The 21,848-nt window shown below is 50.2% G+C and overlaps 1 protein-coding gene across 2 annotated transcripts in view; it reads right to left on the minus strand.

Moving 5' to 3' along the window:
• LOC140071385 (pyruvate dehydrogenase protein X component, mitochondrial-like) overlaps positions 1-21,848 on the minus strand; it is an 82,899-nt gene that overhangs the window by 12,181 nt on the left and 48,870 nt on the right. For both annotated transcript variants that reach the window (XM_072119058.1, XM_072119059.1), the window contains exons 6-8: positions 10,387-10,561; positions 8,721-8,868; positions 2,086-2,144 (exon numbers count right to left, since the gene is read on the minus strand). In XM_072119058.1, coding sequence (XP_071975159.1) covers positions 2,086-2,144; positions 8,721-8,868; positions 10,387-10,561 — 382 coding nt within the window. The remainder of the gene's footprint in view (positions 1-2,085; positions 2,145-8,720; positions 8,869-10,386; positions 10,562-21,848) is intronic.

Here is a 21,848-nt window from a genome sequence, read left to right on the forward strand (position 1 = left end):
CTGGGGGCGAGAAGAGAGGCTGAGGCGACATAGAGGACACATTGTGACAAGCTCTACAGTGCACTATGGGCGGAGCCACAAGGTCCTGTGCACCCAGGTACGAGAACTGTCAATCAACAGGGTGTATGAGGAGCCGGGTGATGAAACAGGTGAAGTGCAAAGGACGTAGTGGCCCCTCCCTTTAAGCACCTAAACACTCATTTGCACATACATAAATTTCAGTTTTTATGTGACGGGGCCCTTTATGGATCAGACTGGGTTCACAGACCTTTTGCACAGCAAAACCCCTAAAAAATCTGTGATAACAGCGGCTGCAGCACATGGGCAATTCCCTGCACGCGGCGTCTGTGACAGCAGAACAGCAGAGCGACGGCGACACAGAGCGAGTCACACAATAGAGCAAGTCAAGCGGAGCCCCCCAGGGAGCGGGCAGAAGGACGGAGCGAGCGCCGGCAGGAGGAATTTTCCCGGCCAGTACACACGGGCAGAGGGAGCGGCCACCTGTGCCCAGACCACAACTCCCATGGTCCACACTGCGCTCCCGAAAACAGGTGAAGCCGGCAGAGGCCGCAGTGAGGGGTGGGGGGGCTGCTGTATATCACCGAAATCTGATATATAGTAACTATATGCACTCAGCAGGGTCACAGCTCTGCTACCAGGACCATGCGCTGCTCCGAGGGACCCAGGTCTGTGGTTTCGTCTGATGTCAAGGGCCTTTTACCGAAATTCTGCAGCAATTTCCAGAAAAACCCAATAAAAAAACTAAAAACATCAAAAACGATGAAACATCTTATTGTCTGGTTTGGGGTCTGAAAGAATTCAGGCGTCTGGTCTGGGAATTGAATGAACTACGAGGCCCGATCTTGGGTTCGAATGGATTCTGAAGTCGGGTCCGGGGTCTGGAGGAGTCTAAATGAACTGTTCTGGTCTGAAAAAAACTGACTAATTTCTGGGGATTCATTGCATACAGGGATATGGTCTGGGGTCTGAATGAATTGTCCAGTCTGGAATTCCAGGTTCTGGTGTGAGGACTGAATGAGTTCTGGGGTCCGAATGAATTGCAGGTTCCGGAGTTCCAGACTCAGGTTCTGGGGACTGAATGATTTCTCGGGTCTGGTGTGTGAATGAATACAGGGATGTGTTCTGAGGTCTGGGGTCCGGATGAGATCAGATAGTGGTAATCATAGCAGAACCACTACTGGACCCCCTGCAGTGAATATCCCATAAAACCAATCCTCAGTGGCCGAGACTGGGAAACCTGCCGGATTATCGGACTCTGGTTCCGGATGATTTCCTTCCTTGATATAATGTGTATGAAATCTCGGGTCGCCGCGCTGTACGGAGATGTACTGTTGCATCAGGAAATACTAATTGGTGGAGACAGGTGCAGCGCGAGGCAGATGTCATGTGATAATGAGGGAGGCCGCACAGCGCCTGATGTAACGCACTGCAACATCCAAAACCTCGCAGGCTGCCCCCTACCCCCCCATGGGCAGCCCAAGCCCCAGCCAACCCCCCCCCCCCCCATGGGCAGCCCGAACCCCCTGTCTACAGCTTGCTAATTGCAGGGTCTGGGGGTCTGAACCGATTCGAAATTCTGGTCTGGGGTCTTAATGAATTCGGGGGTCTGGATTGTAATCCGAATGATCTTCCAGGTTCTGGTTTGAAGCGAGAGCTGTCCCGGATTTTTGGCGCACGAGATCGGATTGTGGCGCTCCCGCGCCGGCATGCATGCAACGGTAATCGGGGGCGTGGGAGTCGGAAAAACCCGGCGAATTCGGAATTAAAAAAACAAAAAAACAAAAAGGGGTTGCTTGACACCCACTTACCTGCACCAAGAAATAGAATGGTGAACTCCGGCGGACCTCGGTGCAGCAGCGACACCTAGTGGACATCGGCCGCACTACCTTAGTGAATCCCGGACGGACCCGAATCAGCATCGGAGAACGCGACTGGACCGGGCAAGTAAATCTGCCCTATAGAGTTATCTAGAAACCGGTGGCATACACTACATCTCCCAGCATGCCCTGCAGCCTGCCCACCCCTGATCTCATCACGTGGCACGTGGCGGCAGGACCCACTTACCTTGAGAGTGACGGCCGTGGCTTTGATGATGAAATCATTCACAGAAACCTTAATATTATCTGAATTAGGAGAAGAGAGAGAGAGAAAAAAAAGTGTTAATGACATCATCTGCGGCTGTGACGTCAGGGGGCGGGGCTTTGATGACATCATAGGGGGGCGGCCTCATACACTGCTGCCGCCTCGTGCGATGTGAAGACATCAATCACGGGAATGAGTCGGGTTTTCCAATTTATTTATTAGGCTGTAACCTCTGACTCGTTATTTTCCACTTGTTTAAAGAATTTTCGGGGCCGGAGAACACAAATACACAAATACAGTGAAGACTGACACATTCCATGGTATTACTGCTCATCAGTCTGCAGTCAGCTCCTGAGCTCCCCCTAGTGGTGGCTGCAGGAAGAAGGAATACTTTTATCTATCCCTTATGTCTTTCCTAAGGATTTGGACTTCCTAGATTAGGAGATGTGATTGGTACGGAATTAAAAAAGAACCGTGACTTATTAAAGGGGATGTCCAGCTTTTAAAAATCGATGACCATAAAATCCAATCGATCACGGTCTGACACGATTATGTGTTACACAAGTGTTGGGAATGAACACAAAATGTAAAGCTAGATAACAGCGACCACTTCTGGTCAAATTGGGTCACTGCATCCCAAATGAGCTGATGGCCCGCTCTTAAAGGGATGGTCCCCCCTATGGACTGGGAAACCTCTTAAAATGCGATAATCTGCATAAAACAAATGACATCGCATCAGGTTTTACACGGATTCTGTGCAGTGTGAACACAGGTGAAGAAGCGTCACAGTGTGTGATGATATAAGAGATGAGGCGCAGATCCCGGCAGTGGAGGAGTTAATCCTGTAATCTCTAATCTGGGCAGAAAAGAACATTGCATCGCTGGGAGCGCTTACACAATAATCTCCCCCCTCCATGGCGTCCTACCCAGTCCTCAGCGGGTCAGAACCTTCTCTATTTACTAGCTGTCACCCAGAGCCAGTGACCCGTTCAGGGACACTGATAAATGACCACAGGGTCTGGGGGTCCGAGGACTGACTGCAGGAGCTGCCAGCGGTTCTGATCCGTCACCAGTCATGAAATCTCCTCCATTTAACCCATTTTTTTTGGGACATAAGGCCCCGGAAATTACGTTTATGTTTAAAGGGATATCCAGGGATTTACTTATTGATCCCGTATCCATAGGAGAAGCAACAGATTGGAGGGGTCTTGAGGCGACCCCCACCCATCAGCTGATTTAAAGGAATCACAATACACACGTTAGTAGCAGCCGGACTGTGATATATGGATTTATATTCCACAGTTTTAGTTTCTCCAAGTGCACTGGGGGTGTTATTCCTCACACTGCTGTGCTCTGTGCTCTCTGCAGCCAGTGTTATGTATTGTCCCTGGAGAGATGTGTAATCAGACCTCACACTGCTGTGCTCTGTGCTCTCTGCAGCCAGTGTTATGTATTGTTCCTGGAGAGATGTGTAATCAGACCTCACACTGCTGTGCTCTGTGCTCTCTGCAGCCAGTGTTATGTATTGTTCCTGGAGAGATGTGTAATCAGACCTCACACTGCTGTGCTCTGTGCTCTCTGCAGCCAGTGTTATGTATTGTTCCTGGAGAGATGTGTAATCAGACCTCACACTGCTGTGCTCTGTGCTCTCTGCAGCCAGTGTTATGTATTGTTCCTGGAGAGATGTGTAATCAGACCTCACACTGCTGTGCTCTGTGCTCTCTGCAGCCAGTGTTATGTATTGTTCCTGGAGAGATGTGTAATCAGACCTCACACTGCTGTGCTCTGTGCTCTCTGCAGCCAGTGTTATGTATTGTCCCTGGAGAGATGTGTAATCAGACCTCACACTGCTGTGCTCTGTGCTCTCTGCAGCCAGTGTTATGTATTATCCCTGGAGAGATGTGTAATCAGACCTCACACTGCTGTGCTCTGTGCTCTCTACAGCCAGTGTTATGTACTGTCCCTGGAGAGATGTGTAATCAGACCTCACACTGCTGTGCTCTGTGCTCTCTACAGCCAGTGTTATGTACTGTCCCTGGAGAGATGTGTAATCAGACCTCACACTGCTGTGCTCTGTACTCTCTACAGCCAGTGTTATGTACTGTCCCTGGAGAGATGTGTAATCAGACCTCACACTGCTGTGCTCTGTGCTCTCTACAGCCAGTGTTATGTACTGTCCCTGGAGAGATGTGTAATCAGACCTCACACTGCTGTGCTCTGTGCTCTCTACAGCCAGTGTTATGTACTGTCCCTGGAGAGATGTGTAATCAGACCTCACACTGCTGTGCTCTGTACTCTCTGCAGCCAGTGTTATGTACTGTCCCTGGAGAGATGTGTAATCAGACCTCACACTGCTGTGCTCTGTGCTCTCTACAGCCAGTGTTATGTACTGTCCCTGGAGAGATGTGTAATCAGACCTCACACTGCTGTACTCTGTACTCTCCGCAGCCAGTGTTATGTATTGTCCCTGGAGAGATGTGTAATCAGACCTCACACTGCTGTGCTCTGTGCTCTCTGCAGCCAGTGTTATGTATTGTCCCTGGAGAGATGTGTAATCATACCTCACACTGCTGTGCTCTGTGCTCTCTGCAGCCAGTGTTATGTATTGTCCCTGGAGAGATGTGTAATCAGACCTCACACTGCTGTGCTCTGTGCTCTCTGCAGCCAGTGTTATGTATTGTCCCTGGAGAGATGTGTAATCAGACCTCACACTGCTGTGCTCTGTGCTCTCTGCAGCCAGTGTTATGTATTGTCCCTGGAGAGATGTGTAATCAGACCTCACACTGCTGTGCTCTGTGCTCTCTGCAGCCAGTGTTATGTATTGTCCCTGGAGAGATGTGTAATCAGACATCACCCTGCTGTGCTCTGTGCTCTCTGCAGCCAGTGTTATGTACTGTCCCTGGAGAGATGTGTAATCAGACCTCACACTGCTGTGCTCTGTGCTCTCTGCAGCCAGTGTTATGTACTGTCCCTGGAGAGATGTGTAATCAGACCTCATACTGCTGTGCTCTGTGCTCTCTGCAGCCAGTGTTATGTACTGTCCCTGGAGAGATGTGTAGTCAGACCTCACACTGCTGTGCTCTGTGCTCTCTACAGCCAGTGTTATGTACTGTCCCTGGAGAGATGTGTAATCAGACCTCACACTGCTGTGCTCTGTGCTCTCTGCAGCCAGTGTTATGTATTACCCCTGGAGAGATGTGTAATCAGACCTCACACTGCTGTGCTCTGTGCTCTCTGCCGCCAGTGTTATGTATTGTCCCTGGAGAGATGTGTAATCATACCTCACACTGCTGTGCTCTGTGCTCTCTGCAGCCAGTGTTATGCATTGTCCCTGAAGAGATGTGTAATCAGACCTCACACTGCTGTGCTCTGTGCTCTCTGCAGCCAGTGTTATGTATTGTCCCTGGAGAGATGTGTAATCAGACCTCACACTGCTGTGCTCTGTGCTCTCTGCAGCCAGTGTTGTGTATTGTCCCTGGAGAGATGTGTAATCAGACCTCACACTGCTGTGCTCTGTGCTCTCTGCAGCCAGTGTTATGTATTGTCCCCGGAGAGATGTGTAATCAGACCTCACACTGCTGTGCTCTGTGCTCTCTGCAGCCAGTGTTATGTACTGTCCCTGGAGAGATGTGTAATCAGACCTTTGTGTATGTTATAAGTAGCATCAGGACATGTGCACAGAGCACAGCAGTGTGAGGTCTGATTACACATCTCTCCAGGGACAATACATAACACTGGCTGCAGAGAGCACAGCAGTGTGAGGTCTGATTACACATCTCTCCAGGGACAATACATAACACTGGCTGCAGAGAGCACAGAGCACAGCAGTGTGAGGTCTGATTACACATCTCTCCAGGGACAATACATAACACTGGCTGCAGAGAGCACAGAGCACAGCAGTGTGAGGTCTGATTACACATCTCTCCAGGGACAATACATAACACTGGCTGCAGAGAGCACAGAGCACAGCAGTGTGAGGTCTGATTACACATCTCTCCAGGGACAATACATAACACTGGCTGCAGAGAGCACAGAGCACAGCAGTGTGAGGTCTGATTACACATCTCTCTAGTGACAGTACATAACACTGGCTGTAGAGAGCACAGAGCACAGCAGTGTGAGGTCTGATTACACATCTCTCCAGGGACAATACATAACACTGGCTGCAGAGAGCACAGAGCACAGCAGTGTGAGGTCTGATTACACATCTCTCCAGGGACAATACATAACACTGGCTGCAGAGAGCACAGAGCACAGCAGTGTGAGGTCTGATTACACATCTCTCCAGGGATAATACATAACACTGGCTGCAGAGAGCACAGAGCACAGCAGTGTGAGGTCTGATTACACATCTCTCCAGGGACAATACATAACACTGGCTGCAGAGAGCACAGAGCACAGCAGTGTGAGGTCTGATTACACATCTCTCCAGGGACAATACATAACACTGGCTGCAGTCTGTATGGTCACATCTGCTGACAGATCCCTTTAAAACACACTAGGAATCATCTGGAGCGCCCATTTAATTTTTTCTTATTCCCATACCCCAAGAGAACTATCATTCGCTCTCGTTAGATGCCTCACGTGTGGGGAATGTGTTTTGCCCTGTAATATTGAGGAATCTTGTGGGAAGGTGGGGGGGGGGGGGAAGGGGAGACACATGGATTTAGGATTTCTGCTGTTCCGGCTCCGCTCCGTGCAGTCTGGGGTCTTTGGCTGCGTCCCGTCACCTGATACATTGCGCCTCTAGTAGATGGCAGCAGCGGGAGGGTAAAGCCTCCATTAGCCCTGAGCCCAGCGCTCGGATTATACATCACATTATACGGAATAATCTGATGGAATAATCTACAATGTATGGAGGCAAATCTCTATTCATAGTAACCCCTTCCTGGACGGCGCATTAAAGGGGAAGATTTTAGGTCTTAGCTGCTAAACAAATGGGTATTTTGCTTTGTGTTTGATTTGCAAACTTTCCTCTAACCTTAAAGGGGAGGTCCAGCCAAAAATGACTTATTGGGAGTAATATCACATGACCATGTGGGCGGAGTCTTTAAGTGGATCCCAAATGGAGCCAATTGCCTTACAGTAAGAGACCAACCTGGACTTTAAACTGCAGCCAACAGATACAGATTTATATTCCAGGATTGTAGCTTCTATTAGTATACAGGGACCGTGTCCTCACACTGCTGTGCTCTGTGCTCTCTGCAGTCAGTGTTATGTATTGTCCCTGGAGAGATGTGTAATCAGACCTCACACTGCTGTGCTCTGTGCTCTCTGCAGCCAGTGTTATGTATTGTCCCTGGAGAGATGTGTAATCAGACCTCACACTGCTGTGCTCTGTGCTCTCTGCAGCCAGTGTTATGTATTGTCCCTGGAGAGATGTGTAATCAGACCTCACACTGCTGTGCTCTGTACTCTCTGCAACCAGTGTTATGTATTGTCCCTGGAGAGATGTGTAATCAGACCTCACACTGCTGTGCTCTGTGCTCTCTGCAGCCAGTGTTATGTATTGTCCCTGGAGAGATGTGTAATCAGACCTCACACTGCTGTGCTCTGTGCTCTCTGCAGCCAGTGTTATGTATTGTCCCTGGAGAGATGTGTAATCAGACCTCACACTGCTGTGCTCTGTGCTCTCTGCAGCCAGTGTTATGTATTGTCCCTGGAGAGATGTGTAATCAGACCTCACACTGCTGTGCTCTCTGCTCTCTGCAGCCAGTGTTATGTATTGCCCATGGAGAGATGTGTAATCAGACCTCACACTGCTGTGCTCTGTGCTCTCTGCAGCCAGTGTTATGTATTGTCCCTGGAGAGATGTGTAATCAGACCTCACACTGCTGTGCTCTGTGCTCCCTGCAGCCAGTGTTATGTATTGTCCCTGGAGAGATGTGTAATCAGACCTCACACTGCTGTGCTCTGTGCTCTCTGCAGTCAGTGTTATGTATTGTCCCTGGAGAGATGTGTAATCAGACCTCACACTGCTGTGCTCTGTGCTCTCTGCAGCCAGTGTTATGTACTGTCCCTGGAGAGATGTGTAATCAGACCTCACACTGCTGTGCTCTGTGCTCTCTGCAGCCAGTGTTATGTATTGTCCCTGGAGAGATGTGTAATCAGACCTCACACTGCTGTGCTCTGTGCTCTCTGCAGCCAGTGTTATATATTGTCCCTGGAGAGATGTATAATCAGACCTTTGTGTATGTTGTTAGTAGCAGCAGAACTGTTAGATATGTATTTATATTCCAGGATTAAAACTTCACAAAGTGCACTGGGGGCGTGTCCTCACACTGCTGTGCTCTTAGCTCTGTATATATTGCTTTCTGAACCCACATAAGTGGAGTTACATTATTATTATTATTATTTTGCTCTCTCCCGACCTCCCTCTTGGGTTATCCCTAGATTCACAAGCATCGCTCCATTCTCATGGTTAGTGATTAGACTCCTTCCTTCAGTAGAGGTAATAAGTCAATATTTTGAGAGAACCCCTTTAAGAGGACGCACCCTTTAAGCAGTACCCAATCAGATCTCTCAAGTTTGGCCACTAGGGGCTCACTTTTCGTACAAAACACTGATCTTAACAGTTTTGCTGGCACCGCACTCCCTTTAAGGAGCCGCTGACTGACCTTTGGCCAGCTCCTTCCTGAGCCTGAGGACGGCCCCCAGGTCGCAGTCGGCGCTGGCGTAGGCGTGCGGGATGGTGGATTTGGATTCCGTGAGCCTCTTGGCGATGACCTTTCGGATGTTGCTGGTTGGTATTTCAGTGAATGTTCCCTGGAAGCAAAAATTAGAGCGAGAAAGATAAAATATTCACAAAAAACGTCAGCGCAGCGGGCGTCGCGCGTGGTCGTAGTCAGCGGACACCTCCGGCAATACAACACTTAAAGGGACAGTGAGAGCTGGTGATACAGGAAAGATACTGTCTGCTGGCCTCTATTCCCTATGTCTACGTATATATGTGCGCCATCCTGCAATATGTACAGGATTTTTCTTATTCTCTTAAGGGCATCCTAGTAGTATAACAGACATGCGGTAGCCGCCAGCATTAGAAAAGACATCCTAAAATCAGCATCTTATTACATACAGAACAAAGCTTTAACAACCAGAAAGTGCGCCGTCATGCAACTTGCATCTTATTTAATACACTTTGGTCATGTAACATAAATAGGCGCCATCAAAATATTAGAGCTTCACCCAAAGGGTTTTTTTTTTTTAATGCTTTCAGCTGCACAGATGTGTAAAAGCTTTAACTAAACAAACCCTCATGCAACTTGTACATCATTTTATTTATTTTGTAGGTCACTTTTGTAATACAGCACATGTGGTCTGTGTTTATTGAACACAACTGAACTCCTCTTGCAGTTTTTTTTTTTAATTGCTTTCAGCTGCATAGATTAGAGAAAGTTTTAATTAAACAACCGTCATGCAACATGCACAATATTTTCTTTATTTTGTAGGTCTATTTTATTAAATAAGATACAAGTCTGCCTTCATTAAGATAGGTGAAGGCCTATCTTGCCATTTCAGCAGCACAGATTTCAGTTTGGAAATGCTTGAACTAAACAAACCGTCATGCAACTTGCTATTTAGCGCCACCTTTGTATTATACCGTATGTACAGTAGCAAAAGTTAGAACAGGCCTTAACCAATCATTGGTTTATGAAATACCATATAAGCTATACACAGAACTGACATTGTGTAAAATATCTTACATATCTGAAGAAAAATGTACCTTCATGCAACTTTTACTTGATTTTGTCTATTCTTTTGGCTTTCATTTCAAGTGTAACTGATGGATGATCGTAATCAAGAAAGTAAACCTTCTCCCTTCAGAGGTTTAAGAAACCGCTTTGATTTCAGGAAATGTACCTTCATGCAACTTTCACTTGACTTTATTCTTTTAGGTTTTTCTTAAAGTATAACTGATGGGTGACTGCATAAATAGGGTGAACCTTCACCCATCAGCTATGCACTAAATTATGTTATGCAACGGCTTTAATGGCACAAAAATGCACCTTCATGCAACATTCACTTGATTTTATTAACTTTTTTTAGGTTGTTATTGAAGTGTAACTGATGGGTGATTAGATTCAACAGGGTGGACATTCACCTATCAGTAATTTATGAAATCCCTGCACTGAATTTTGTTGTATAACAGTTTTAACTTCAGAAAAATGCACCATCATGCAACTTTATCAAGATTTAGTTAATGGTTTCAGGTTATTCTTGTAGTATAACAGATGTGATACATAGACGATAATAGATCTAATAGATGTTTGCAGGATTTCTTACCGGAGCTGGGGGCTTCCCAGGGATTGATATAGGAGGCTCTGCGGGGCGCTGGAGACCCACTGCTGGAGGCGCAGGCTGCTGCGGGGTTACTGCTGCTGCAGGTTGTATGGCAGGGCCCGGCTGCACCACCTTCCCCGCCGTGTCCCCCTTCTGTGATACAACTCGCAGAGCGTCCCTGTATGAGACAACAGAACGCTTGGTTAGTGCTATAATATTATACAGACGCATTTTAAGGGGTCCTGTCACCACAGCCAACCCCTTTAAAGTCAGGTAGACTGCAGCCAGTGTTATGTATATATCCTGAAGAGATGTGTAATCAGAACTTTCTGTATGTGGTTAGTAGCAGCAGGACTGTGATATATAGATTTATATTTCAGGATTGGGGGTGTCCTCACACTGCTGTGCTCTTAGCTCTGTGCACAGCAGTGTGAGGAAAGGCTCCCCTGTACTAACATTTCTGAGACACAGGCAGAATTTATACCTTTGTGTGTGTTTTTAGTAGCAGCAGGACTGTGCACTTAGAGAAGCTACAATCTTGGAATATAAATCTATATTTAACTGGGCGTATGTCCTCACACTGCTTTGCTCTCCTCTGCCAGTATTAAGCTTTGTCCCTGGAGAGATAACACATCTCTCCAGGGACAATACATAACACTGGCTGCAGAGAGCACAGAGCACAGCAGTGTAAGGTCTGATTACACATCTCTCCAGGGACAATACATAACACTGGCTGCAGAGAGCACAGAGCACAGCAGTGTGAGGTCTGATTACACATCTCTCCAGGGACAATACAGAACACTGGCTGCAGAGAGCACAGAGCACAGCAGTGTGAGGTCTGATTACACATCTCTCCAGGGACAATACATAACACTGGCTGCAGAGAGCACAGAGCACAGCAGTGTGAGGTCTGATTACACATCTCTCCAGGGACAATACATAACACTGGCTGCAGAGAGCATAGAGCACAGCAGTGTGAGGTCTGATAACACATCTCTCCAGGGACTGTACATAACACTGGCTGCAGAGAGCACAGAGCACAGCAGTGTGAGGTTTGATTACACATCTCTCCAGGGACTGTACATAACACTGGCTGCAGAGAGCACAGAGCACAGCAGTGTGAGGTCTGATTACACATCTCTCCAGGGACTGTACATAACACTGGCTGCAGAGAGCACAGAGCACAGCAGTGTGAGGTCTGATTACACATCTCTCCAGGGACTGTACATAACACTGGCTGCAGAGAGCACAGAGCACAGCAGTGTGAGGTCTGATTACACATCTCTCCAGGGACAACACATAACACTGGCTGCAGAGAGCACAGAGCACAGCAGTGTGAGGTCTGATTACACATCTCTCCAGGGACAATACATAACACTGGCGGCAGAGAGCACAGAGCACAGCAGTGTGAGGTCTGATTACACATCTCTCCAGGGACTGTACATAACACTGGCTGCAGAGAGCACAGAGCACAGCAGTGTGAGGTCTGATTACACATCTCTCCAGGGACAATACATAACACTGGCTGCAGAGAGCACAGAGCACAGCAGTGTGAGGTCTGATTACACATCTCTCCAGGGACAATACATAACACTGGCTGCAGAGAGCACAGAGCACAGCAGTGTGAGGTCTGATTACACATCTCTCCAGGGACAATACATAACACTGGCTGCAGAGAGCACAGAGCACAGCAGTGTGAGGTCTGATTACACATCTCTTTAGAGACAGTACATAACACTGGCTGCAGAGAGCACAGAGCACAGCAGTGTGAGGTCTGATTACACATCTCTCCAGGGACAATACATAACACTGGCTGCAGAGAGCACAGAGCACAGCAGTGTGAGGTCTGATTACACATCTCTCCAGGGACAATACATAACACTGGCTGCAGAGAGCACAGAGAACAGCAGTGTGAGGTCTGATTACACATCTCTCCAGGGACAATACATAACACTGGCTGCAGAGTGCACAGAGCACAGCAGTGTGAGGTCTGATTACACATCTCTCCAGGGACAATACATAACACTGGCTGCAGAGAGCACAGCAGTGTGAGGTCTGATTACACATCTCTCCAGGGACAATACATAACACTGGCTGCAGAGAGCACAGAGCACAGCAGTGTGAGGTCTGATTACACATCTCTCCAGGGACAATACATAACACTGGCTGCAGAGAGCACAGAGCACAGCAGTGTGAGGTCTGATTACACATCTCTCCAGGGACAGTACATAACACTGGCTGCAGAGAGCACAGCAGTGTGAGGTCTGATTACACATCTCTCCAGGGACAATACATAACACTGGCTGCAGAGAGCACAGAGCACAGTAGTGTGAGGACTGATTACACATCTCTCCAGGGACTGTACATAACACTGGCTGCAGAGAGCACAGAGCACAGCAGTGTGAGGTCTGATTACACATCTCTCCAGGGACTGTACATAACACTGGCTGCAGAGAGCACAGAGCACAGCAGTGTGAGGTCTGATTACACATCTCTTTAGAGACAGTACATAACACTGGCTGCAGAGAGCACAGAGCACAGCAGTGTGAGGTCTGATTACACATCTCTCCAGGCACAATACATAACACTGGCTGCAGAGAGCACAGAGCACAGCAGTGTGAGGTCTGATTACACATCTCTCCAGGCACAATACATAACACTGGCTGCAGAGAGCACAGAGCACAGCAGTGTGAGGTCTGATTACACATCTCTCCAGGGACAATACATAACACTGGCTGCAGAGAGCACAGAGCACAGCAGTGTGAGGTCTGATTACACATCTCTCCAGGGACAATACATAACACTGGCTGCAGAGAGCACAGAGCACAGCAGTGTGAGGTCTGATTACACATCTCTCCAGGGACAATACATAACACTTGCTGCACAGAGCACAGCAGTGTGAGGAATGATTACACATCTCTCCAGGGACAATACATAACACTGGCTGCAGAGAGCACAGAGCACAGCAGTGTGAGGTCTGATTACACATCTCTCCAGGGACAATACATAACACTGGCTGCAGAGAGCACAGAGCACAGCAGTGTGAGGTCTGATTACACATCTCTCCAGGGACAATACATAACACTGGCTGCAGAGAGCACAGAGCACAGCAGTGTGAGGTCTGATTACACAGCTCTCCAGGGACAATACATAACACTGGCTGCAGAGAGCACAGAGCACAGCAGTGTGAGGTCTGATTACACATCTCTCCAGGGACAATACATAACACTGGCTGCAGAGAGCACAGCAGTGTGAGGTCTGATTACACATCTCTCCAGGGACAATACATAACACTGGCTGCAGAGAGCACAGAGCACAGCAGTGTGAGGTCTGATTACACATCTCTCCAGGGACAATACATAACACTGGCTGCAGGGAGCACAGAGCACAGCAGTGTGAGGTCTGATTACACATCTCTCCAGGGACAATACATAACACTGGCTGCAGTCTATATGGTCACAGCTGCTGATAGGTTCCCTTTAAATACACTGGATACATAAAGTAGATTGGACTATTGTATGGACTTCTACGCCAGGATTGAGCTTTATTAGCAGAACCTGTAACAAGCTGCGGACCTGACAGGCGGCACCGCGCCCGGCAGCACATCTGGGTCATGCCCCTCGTGTAGCGCCTGAGGATGGAGTCTGCAGATTATTTACACATCCTCCTTGTCTTCGCTTCTCAGATGTGAAACAGTAAACAAGTCGATCCATTTATCAGAGAGCAAAGCAGGCGAAACGGTCTGCAACCACAAAACGCTCATACTGCCACCTGCTGGAGGCGGGGGGAAGCGCAGGACGATGGCCGCCTCCAATGAACCATTTACAGGGATCAATAGACAACTCGTCTCCGGATACTATAGATTTCCAATGACAACGCTCCGGCATGTACACAATCCGATCAGAACCAGAGATCTACCCGGGGGCAGAGGTCAGCGCCGAGAAGAGGAGAACTCATCCAAATGTGCACAATACCAAGATCCGTACAGAGTCCAATATATCCGAATCCAGTAAGGATCTGATTAAGGTCAAAGGGAACCTATCAGTAGGTGTGACCATACAGACTGCAGCCAGTGTTATGTATTGTCCCTGGAGATATGTGTAATCAGACCTCACACTGCTGTGCTCTGTGCTCTCTGCAGCCAGTGTTATGTATTGTCCCTGGAGAGATGTGTAATCAGACCTCACACTGCTGTGCTCTGTGCTCTCTGCAGCCAGTGTTATGTATTATCCCTGGAGAGGTGTGTAATCAGACCTCACACTGCTGTGCTCTGTGCTCTGTGCAGCCAGTGTTATGTATTGTCCCTGGAGAGATGTGTAATCAGACCTCACACTGCTGTGCTCTGTGCTCTCTGCAGCCAGTGTTATGTATTGTCCCTGGAGAGATGTGTAATCAGACCTCACACTGCTGTGCTCTGTGCTCTCTGCAGCCAGTGTTATGTATTGTCCCTGGAGAGATGTGTAATCAGACCTCACACTGCTGTGCTCTGTGCTCTCTGCAGCCAGTGTTATGTATTGTCCCTGGAGAGATGTGTAATCAGTCCTCACACTGCTGTGCTCTGTGCTCTCTGCAGACAGTGTTATGTATTGTCCCTGGAGAGATGTGTAATCAGACCTCACACTGCTGTGCTCTGTGCTCTCTGCAGCCAGTGTTATGTACTGTCCCTGGAGAGATGTGTAATCAGACCTCACACTGCTGTGCTCTGTGCTCCCTGCAGCCAGTGTTATGTATTGTCCCTGGAGAGATGTGTAATCAGACCTCACACTGCTGTGCTCTGTGCTCTGTGCAGCCAGTGTTATGTATTGTCCCTGGAGAGATGTGTAATCAGACCTCACACTGCTGTGCTCTGTGCTCTCTGCAGCCAGTGTTATGTATTGTCCCTGGAGAGATGTGTAATCAGACCTCACACTGCTGTGCTCTCTGCAGCCAGTGTTATGTATTGTCCCTGGAGAGATGTGTAATCAGTCCTCACACTGCTGTGCTCTGTGCTCTCTGCAGACAGTGTTATGTATTGTCCCTGGAGAGATGTGTAATCACACCTCACACTGCTGTGCTCTGTGCTCTCTGCAGCCAGTGTTATGTACTGTCCCTGGAGAGATGTGTAATCAGACCTCACACTGCTGTGCTCTGTGCTCTCTGCAGCCAGTGTTATGTATTGTCCCTGGAGAGAGGTATAATCAGACCTCACACTGCTGTGCTCTGTGCTCTCTGCAGCCAGTGTTATGTATTGTCCCTGGAGAGATGTGTAATCAGACCTCACACTGCTGTGCTCTGTGCTCTCTGCAGCCAGTGTTATGTATTGTCCCTGGAGAGAGGTATAATCAGACCTCACACTGCTGTGCTCTGTGCTCTCTGCAGCCAGTGTTATGTATTGTCCCTGGAGAGATGTGTAATCAGACCTCACACTGCTGTGCTCTGTGCTCTCTGCAGCCAGTGTTATGTATTGTCCCTGGAGAGCTGTGTAATCAGACCTCACACTGCTGTGCTCTGTGCTCTCTGCAGCCAGTGTTATGTATTGTCCCTGGAGAGATGTGTAATCAGACCTCACACTGCTGTGCTCTGTGCTCTCTGCAGCCAGTGTTATGTATTGTCCCTGGAGAGATGTGTAATCATACCTCACACTGCTGTGCTCTGTGCTCTCTGCAGCCAGTGTTCTGTATTGTCCCTGGTGAGATGTGTAATCAGACCTTTGTGTATGTTATTAGTAGCAGCAGGACTGTGATATATGGATTTATATTCCAAAATTGTAGCATCAGGGAGTATCCTCACACTGCTGTGCTCTGTACATTGAGCTGTTCCACAGCCCCTTGGATCAAAGTGAGCCGAGTCATTCAACTAGCCAGCTACAGCTTTCAAACAGTGCGAAGGGGTTGTGGAGCAACTCGGCATAGAGAGCACAGAGCACAGCAGTGTGAGGACACGCTCCCATTACACACGGAGAAGCTACAATCCTGGAATTAAAATGTTACAAATCGCAACATAAACATGGTTACTGATCATCTGTTGTTTTGCGGACATGAAGATTCCGTTGTATGGGAAACGTATCGATCAGATGATTACAGAACAGGACACTGATTAGTGATCAGAGACAGCAGATATTACTGACCCCCACCAGATGTTACTGACCCCCTGACCCCCACCAGATGTTACTGACCCCCTGACCCCCACCAGATGTTACTGACCCCCACCAGATGTTACTGACCCCCACCAGATGTTACTGACCCCCTGACCCCCACCAGATGTTACTGACCCCCACCAGATGTTACTGACCCCCTGACCCCCACCAGATGTTACTGACCCCCTGACCCCCACCAGATGTTACTGACCCCCACCAGATGTTACTGACCCCCTGACCCCCACCAGATGTTACTGACCCCCTGACCCCCACCAGATGTTACTGACCCCCTGACCCCCACCAGAGGTTACTGACCCCCTGACGCCCACCAGAGGTTACTGACCCCCCTGACCCCCACCAGATGTTACTGACCCCCCTGACCCCCACAAGATGTTACTGACCCCCACCAGATGTTACTGACCCCCACCAGATGTTACTGACCCCCTGACCCCCACCAGATGTTACTGACCCCCTGACCCCCACCAGATGTTACTGACCCCCTGACCCCCACCAGATGTTACTGACCCCCTGACCCCCACCAGATGTTACTGACCCCCTGACCCCCACCAGATGTTACTGACCCCCTGACCCCCACCAGATGTTACTGACCCCCACCAGATGTTACTGACCCCCTGACCCCCACCAGATGTTACTGACCCCCTGACCCCCACCAGATGTTACTGACCCCCACCAGATGTTACTGACCCCCACCAGATGTTACTGACCCCCACCAGATGTTACTGACCCCCTGACCCCCACCAGATGTTACTGACCCCCACCAGATGTTACTGACCCCCTGACCCCCACCAGATGTTACTGACCCCCTGACCCCCACCAGATGTTACTGACCCCCACCAGATGTTACTGACCCCCTGACCCCCACCAGATGTTACTGACCCCCCTGACCCCCACCAGATGTTACTGACCCCCACCAGATGTTACTGACCCCCTGACCCCCACCAGATGTTACTGACCCCCCTGACCCCCACCAGATGTTACTGACCCCCACCAGATGTTACTGACCCCCTGACCCCCACCAGATGTTACTGACCCCCTGACCCCCACCAGATGTTACTGACCCCCACCAGATGTTACTGACCCCCTGACCCCCACCAGATGTTACTGACCCCCTGACCCCCACCAGATGTTACTGACCCCCACCAGATGTTACTGACCCCCTGACCCCCACCAGATGTTACTGACCCCCTGACCCCCACCAGATGTTACTGACCCCCACCAGATGTTACTGACCCCCTGACCCCCACCAGATGTTACTGACCCCCTGACCCCCACCAGAGGTTACTGACCCCCTGACCCCCACCAGAGGTTACTGACCCCCTGACGCCCACCAGAGGTTACTGACCCCCCTGACCCCCACCAGATGTTACTGACCCCCCTGACCCCCACAAGATGTTACTGACCCCCACCAGATGTTACTGACCCCCACCAGATGTTACTGACCCCCTGACCCCCACCAGATGTTACTGACCCCCTGACCCCCACCAGATGTTACTGACCCCCTGACCCCCACCAGATGTTACTGACCCCCACCAGATGTTACTGACCCCCTGACCCCCACCAGATGTTACTGACCCCCTGACCCCCACCAGATGTTACTGACCCCCTGACCCCCACCAGATGTTACTGACCCCCACCAGATGTTACTGACCCCCTGACCCCCACCAGATGTTACTGACCCCCTGACCCCCACCAGATGTTACTGACCCCCACCAGATGTTACTGACCCCCTGACCCCCACCAGATGTTACTGACCCCCACCAGATGTTACTGACCCCCTGACCCCCACCAGATGTTACTGACCCCCCTGACCCCCACCAGATGTTACTGACCCCCACCAGATGTTACTGACCCCCTGACCCCCACCAGATGTTACTGACCCCCCTGACCCCCACCAGATGTTACTGACCCCCACCAGATGTTACTGACCCCCTGACCCCCACCAGATGTTACTGACCCCCTGACCCCCACCAGATGTTACTGACCCCCACCAGATGTTACTGACCCCCTGACCCCCACCAGATGTTACTGACCCCCTGACCCCCACCAGATGTTACTGACCCCCACCAGATGTTACTGACCCCCACCAGATGTTACTGACCCCCTGACCCCCACCAGATGTTACTGACCCCATGACCCCCACCAGATGTTACTCACCCTCTGCCTCTCGCTCTCTCATGTGTATATGGGGGGGGGGAGGTCTCGCTCTCTCATGTATATATGGGGGGGGGGGGGGACAGTCTCGCTCTCTCATGTATATATGGGGGGGGGGGGGACAGTCTCGCTCTCTCATGTATATATGGGGGGGGACAGTCTCGCTCTCTCATGTATATATGGGGGGGGACAGTCTCGCTCTCTCATGTATATATGGGGGGGGACAGTCTCGCTCTCATGTATATATGGGGGGGGACAGTCTCGCTCTCTCATGTATATATGGGGGGGGGACAGTCTCGCTCTCTCATGTATATATGGGGGGGGGCAGGTCTCGCTCTCTCATGTATATATGGGGGGGGGACAGTCTCGCTCTCTCACGTATATATGGGGGGGGGACAGTCTCGCTCTCTCATGTATATATGGGGGGGACAGTCTCGCTCTCTCATGTATATATGGGGGGGGCAGTCTCGCTCTCTCATGTATATATGGGGGGGGACAGTCTCGCTCTCTCATGTATATATGGGGGGGACAGTCTCGCTCTCATGTATATATGGGGGGGGGGCAGTCTCGCTCTCTCATTATATATGGGGGGGACAGTCTTGCTCTCTCATGTATATATGGGGGGGACAGTCTCGCTCTCTCATGTATATATGGGGGGGGACAGTCTCGCTCTCTCATGTATATATGGGGGGGACAGTCTCGCTCTCTCATGTATATATGGGGGGGGACAGTCTCGCTCTCTCATGTATATATGGGGGGGGCAGTCTCGCTCTCTCATGTATATATGGGGGGGACAGTCTCGCTCTCTCATGTATATATGGGGGGGACAGTCTCGCTCTCTCATGTATATATGGGGGGGACAGTCTCGCTCTCTCATGTATATATGGGGGGGACAGTCTCGCTCTCTCATGTATATATGGGGGGGGGACAGTCTCGCTCTCTCATGTATATATGGGGGGGACAGTCTCGCTCTCTCATGTATATATGGGGGGGGGGGGGACAGTCTCGCTCTCTCATGTATATATGGGGGGGACAGTCTCGCTCTCTCATGTATATATGGGGGGGGACAGTCTCGCTCTCTCATGTATATATGGGGGGGGGGGGACAGTCTCGCTCTCTCATGTATATATGGGGGGGACAGTCTCGCTCTCTCATGTATATATGGGGGGGGCAGTCTCGCTCTCTCATGTATATATGGGGGGGGACAGTCTCGCTCTCATGTATATATGGGGGGGTGCAGTCTCGCTCTCTCATGTATATATGGGGGGGGACAGTCTCGCTCTCTCATGATATATGGGGGGGGGGGACAGTCTCGCTCTCTCATGTATATATGGGGGGGGGGGACAGTCTCGCTCTCTCATGTATATATGGGGGGGGGGGACAGTCTCGCTCTCTCATGTATATATGGGGGGGGGGGGGGGACAGTCTCGCTCTCTCATGTATATATGGGGGGGGGGGGACAGTCTCGCTCTCTCATGTATATATGGGGGGGGGGGGGGACAGTCTCGCTCTCTCATGTATATATGGGGGGGTGCAGTCTCGCTCTCTCATGTATATATGGGGGGGGGACAGTCTCGCTCTCTCATGTATATATGGGGGGGGACAGTCTCGCTCTCTCATGTATATATGGGGGGGGGACAGTCTCGCTCTCTCATGTATATATGGGGGGGGGGGACAGTCTCGCTCTCTCATGTATATATGGGGGGGGGGGACAGTCTCGCTCTCTCATGTATATATGGGGGGGTGCAGTCTCGCTCTCTCATGTATATATGGGGGGGGGACAGTCTCGCTCTCTCATGTATATATGGGGGGGACAGTCTCGCTCTCTCATGTATATATGGGGGGGGGACAGTCTCGCTCTCTCATGTATATATGGGGGGGGGACAGTCTCGCTCTCTCATGTATATATGGGGGGGGGACAGTCTCGCTCTCTCATGTATATATGGGGGGGGGACAGTCTCGCTCTCTCATGTATATATGGGGGGGGGGACAGTCTCGCTCTCTCATGTATATATGGGGGGGGACAGTCTCGCTCTCTCATGTATATATGGGGGGGGGGACAGTCTCGCTCTCTCATGTATATATGGGGGGGGGGCAGTCTCGCTCTCTCATGTATATATGGGGGGGACAGTCTCGCTCTCTCATGTATATATGGGGGGGGGGGACAGTCTCGCTCTCTCATGTATATATGGGGGGGGACAGTCTCGCTCTCTCATGTATATATGGGGGGGGACAGTCTCGCTCTCTCATGTATATATGGGGGGGGACAGTCTCGCTCTCTCATGTATATATGGGGGGGGACAGTCTCGCTCTCTCATGTATATATGGGGGGGCAGTCTCGCTCTCTCATGTATATATGGGGGGGCAGTCTCGCTCTCTCATGTATATATGGGGGGGACAGTCTCGCTCTCTCATGTATATATGGGGGGGACAGTCTCGCTCTCATGTATATATGGGGGGGACAGTCTCGCTCTCTCATGTATATATGGGGGGGACAGTCTCGCTCTCTCATGTATATATGGGGGGGACAGTCTCGCTCTCTCATGTATATATGGGGGGGGGGGCAGTCTGGCTCTCTCATGTATATATGGTGGGGGACAGTCTCGCTCTCTCATGTATATATGGTGGGGACAGTCTCGCTCTCTCATGTATATATGGGGGGGGGACAGTCTCGCTCTCTCATGTATATATGGGGGGGACAGTCTCGCTCTCTCATGTATATATGGGGGGGGCAGTCTCGCTCTCTCATGTATATATGGGGGGGGGGACAGTCTCGCTCTCTCATGTATATATGGGGGGGGGGACAGTCTCGCTCTCTCATGTATATATGGGGGGGGGGACAGTCTCGCTCTCTCATGTATATATGGGACGGACAGTCTGGCTCTCTCATGTATATATGGGGGGGGGACAGTCTGGCTCTCTCATGTATATATGGTGGGGACAGTCTCGCTCTCTCATGTATATATGGGGGACAGTCTCGCTCTCTCATGTATATATGGTGGGGACAGTCTCGCTCTCTCATGTATATATGGGGGGGGACAGTCTCGCTCTCTCATGTATATATGGTGGGGACAGTCTCGCTCTCTCATGTATATATGGGGGGGGGGACAGTCTCGCTCTCTCATGTATATATGGGGGGGGGGACAGTCTCGCTCTCTCATGTATATATGGGGGGGGG

This window comes from Engystomops pustulosus, chromosome 7 (genome assembly GCF_040894005.1).
Source record: "Engystomops pustulosus chromosome 7, aEngPut4.maternal, whole genome shotgun sequence".
In the NCBI taxonomy this organism is placed as follows: Eukaryota; Metazoa; Chordata; class Amphibia; order Anura; family Leptodactylidae; genus Engystomops; species Engystomops pustulosus.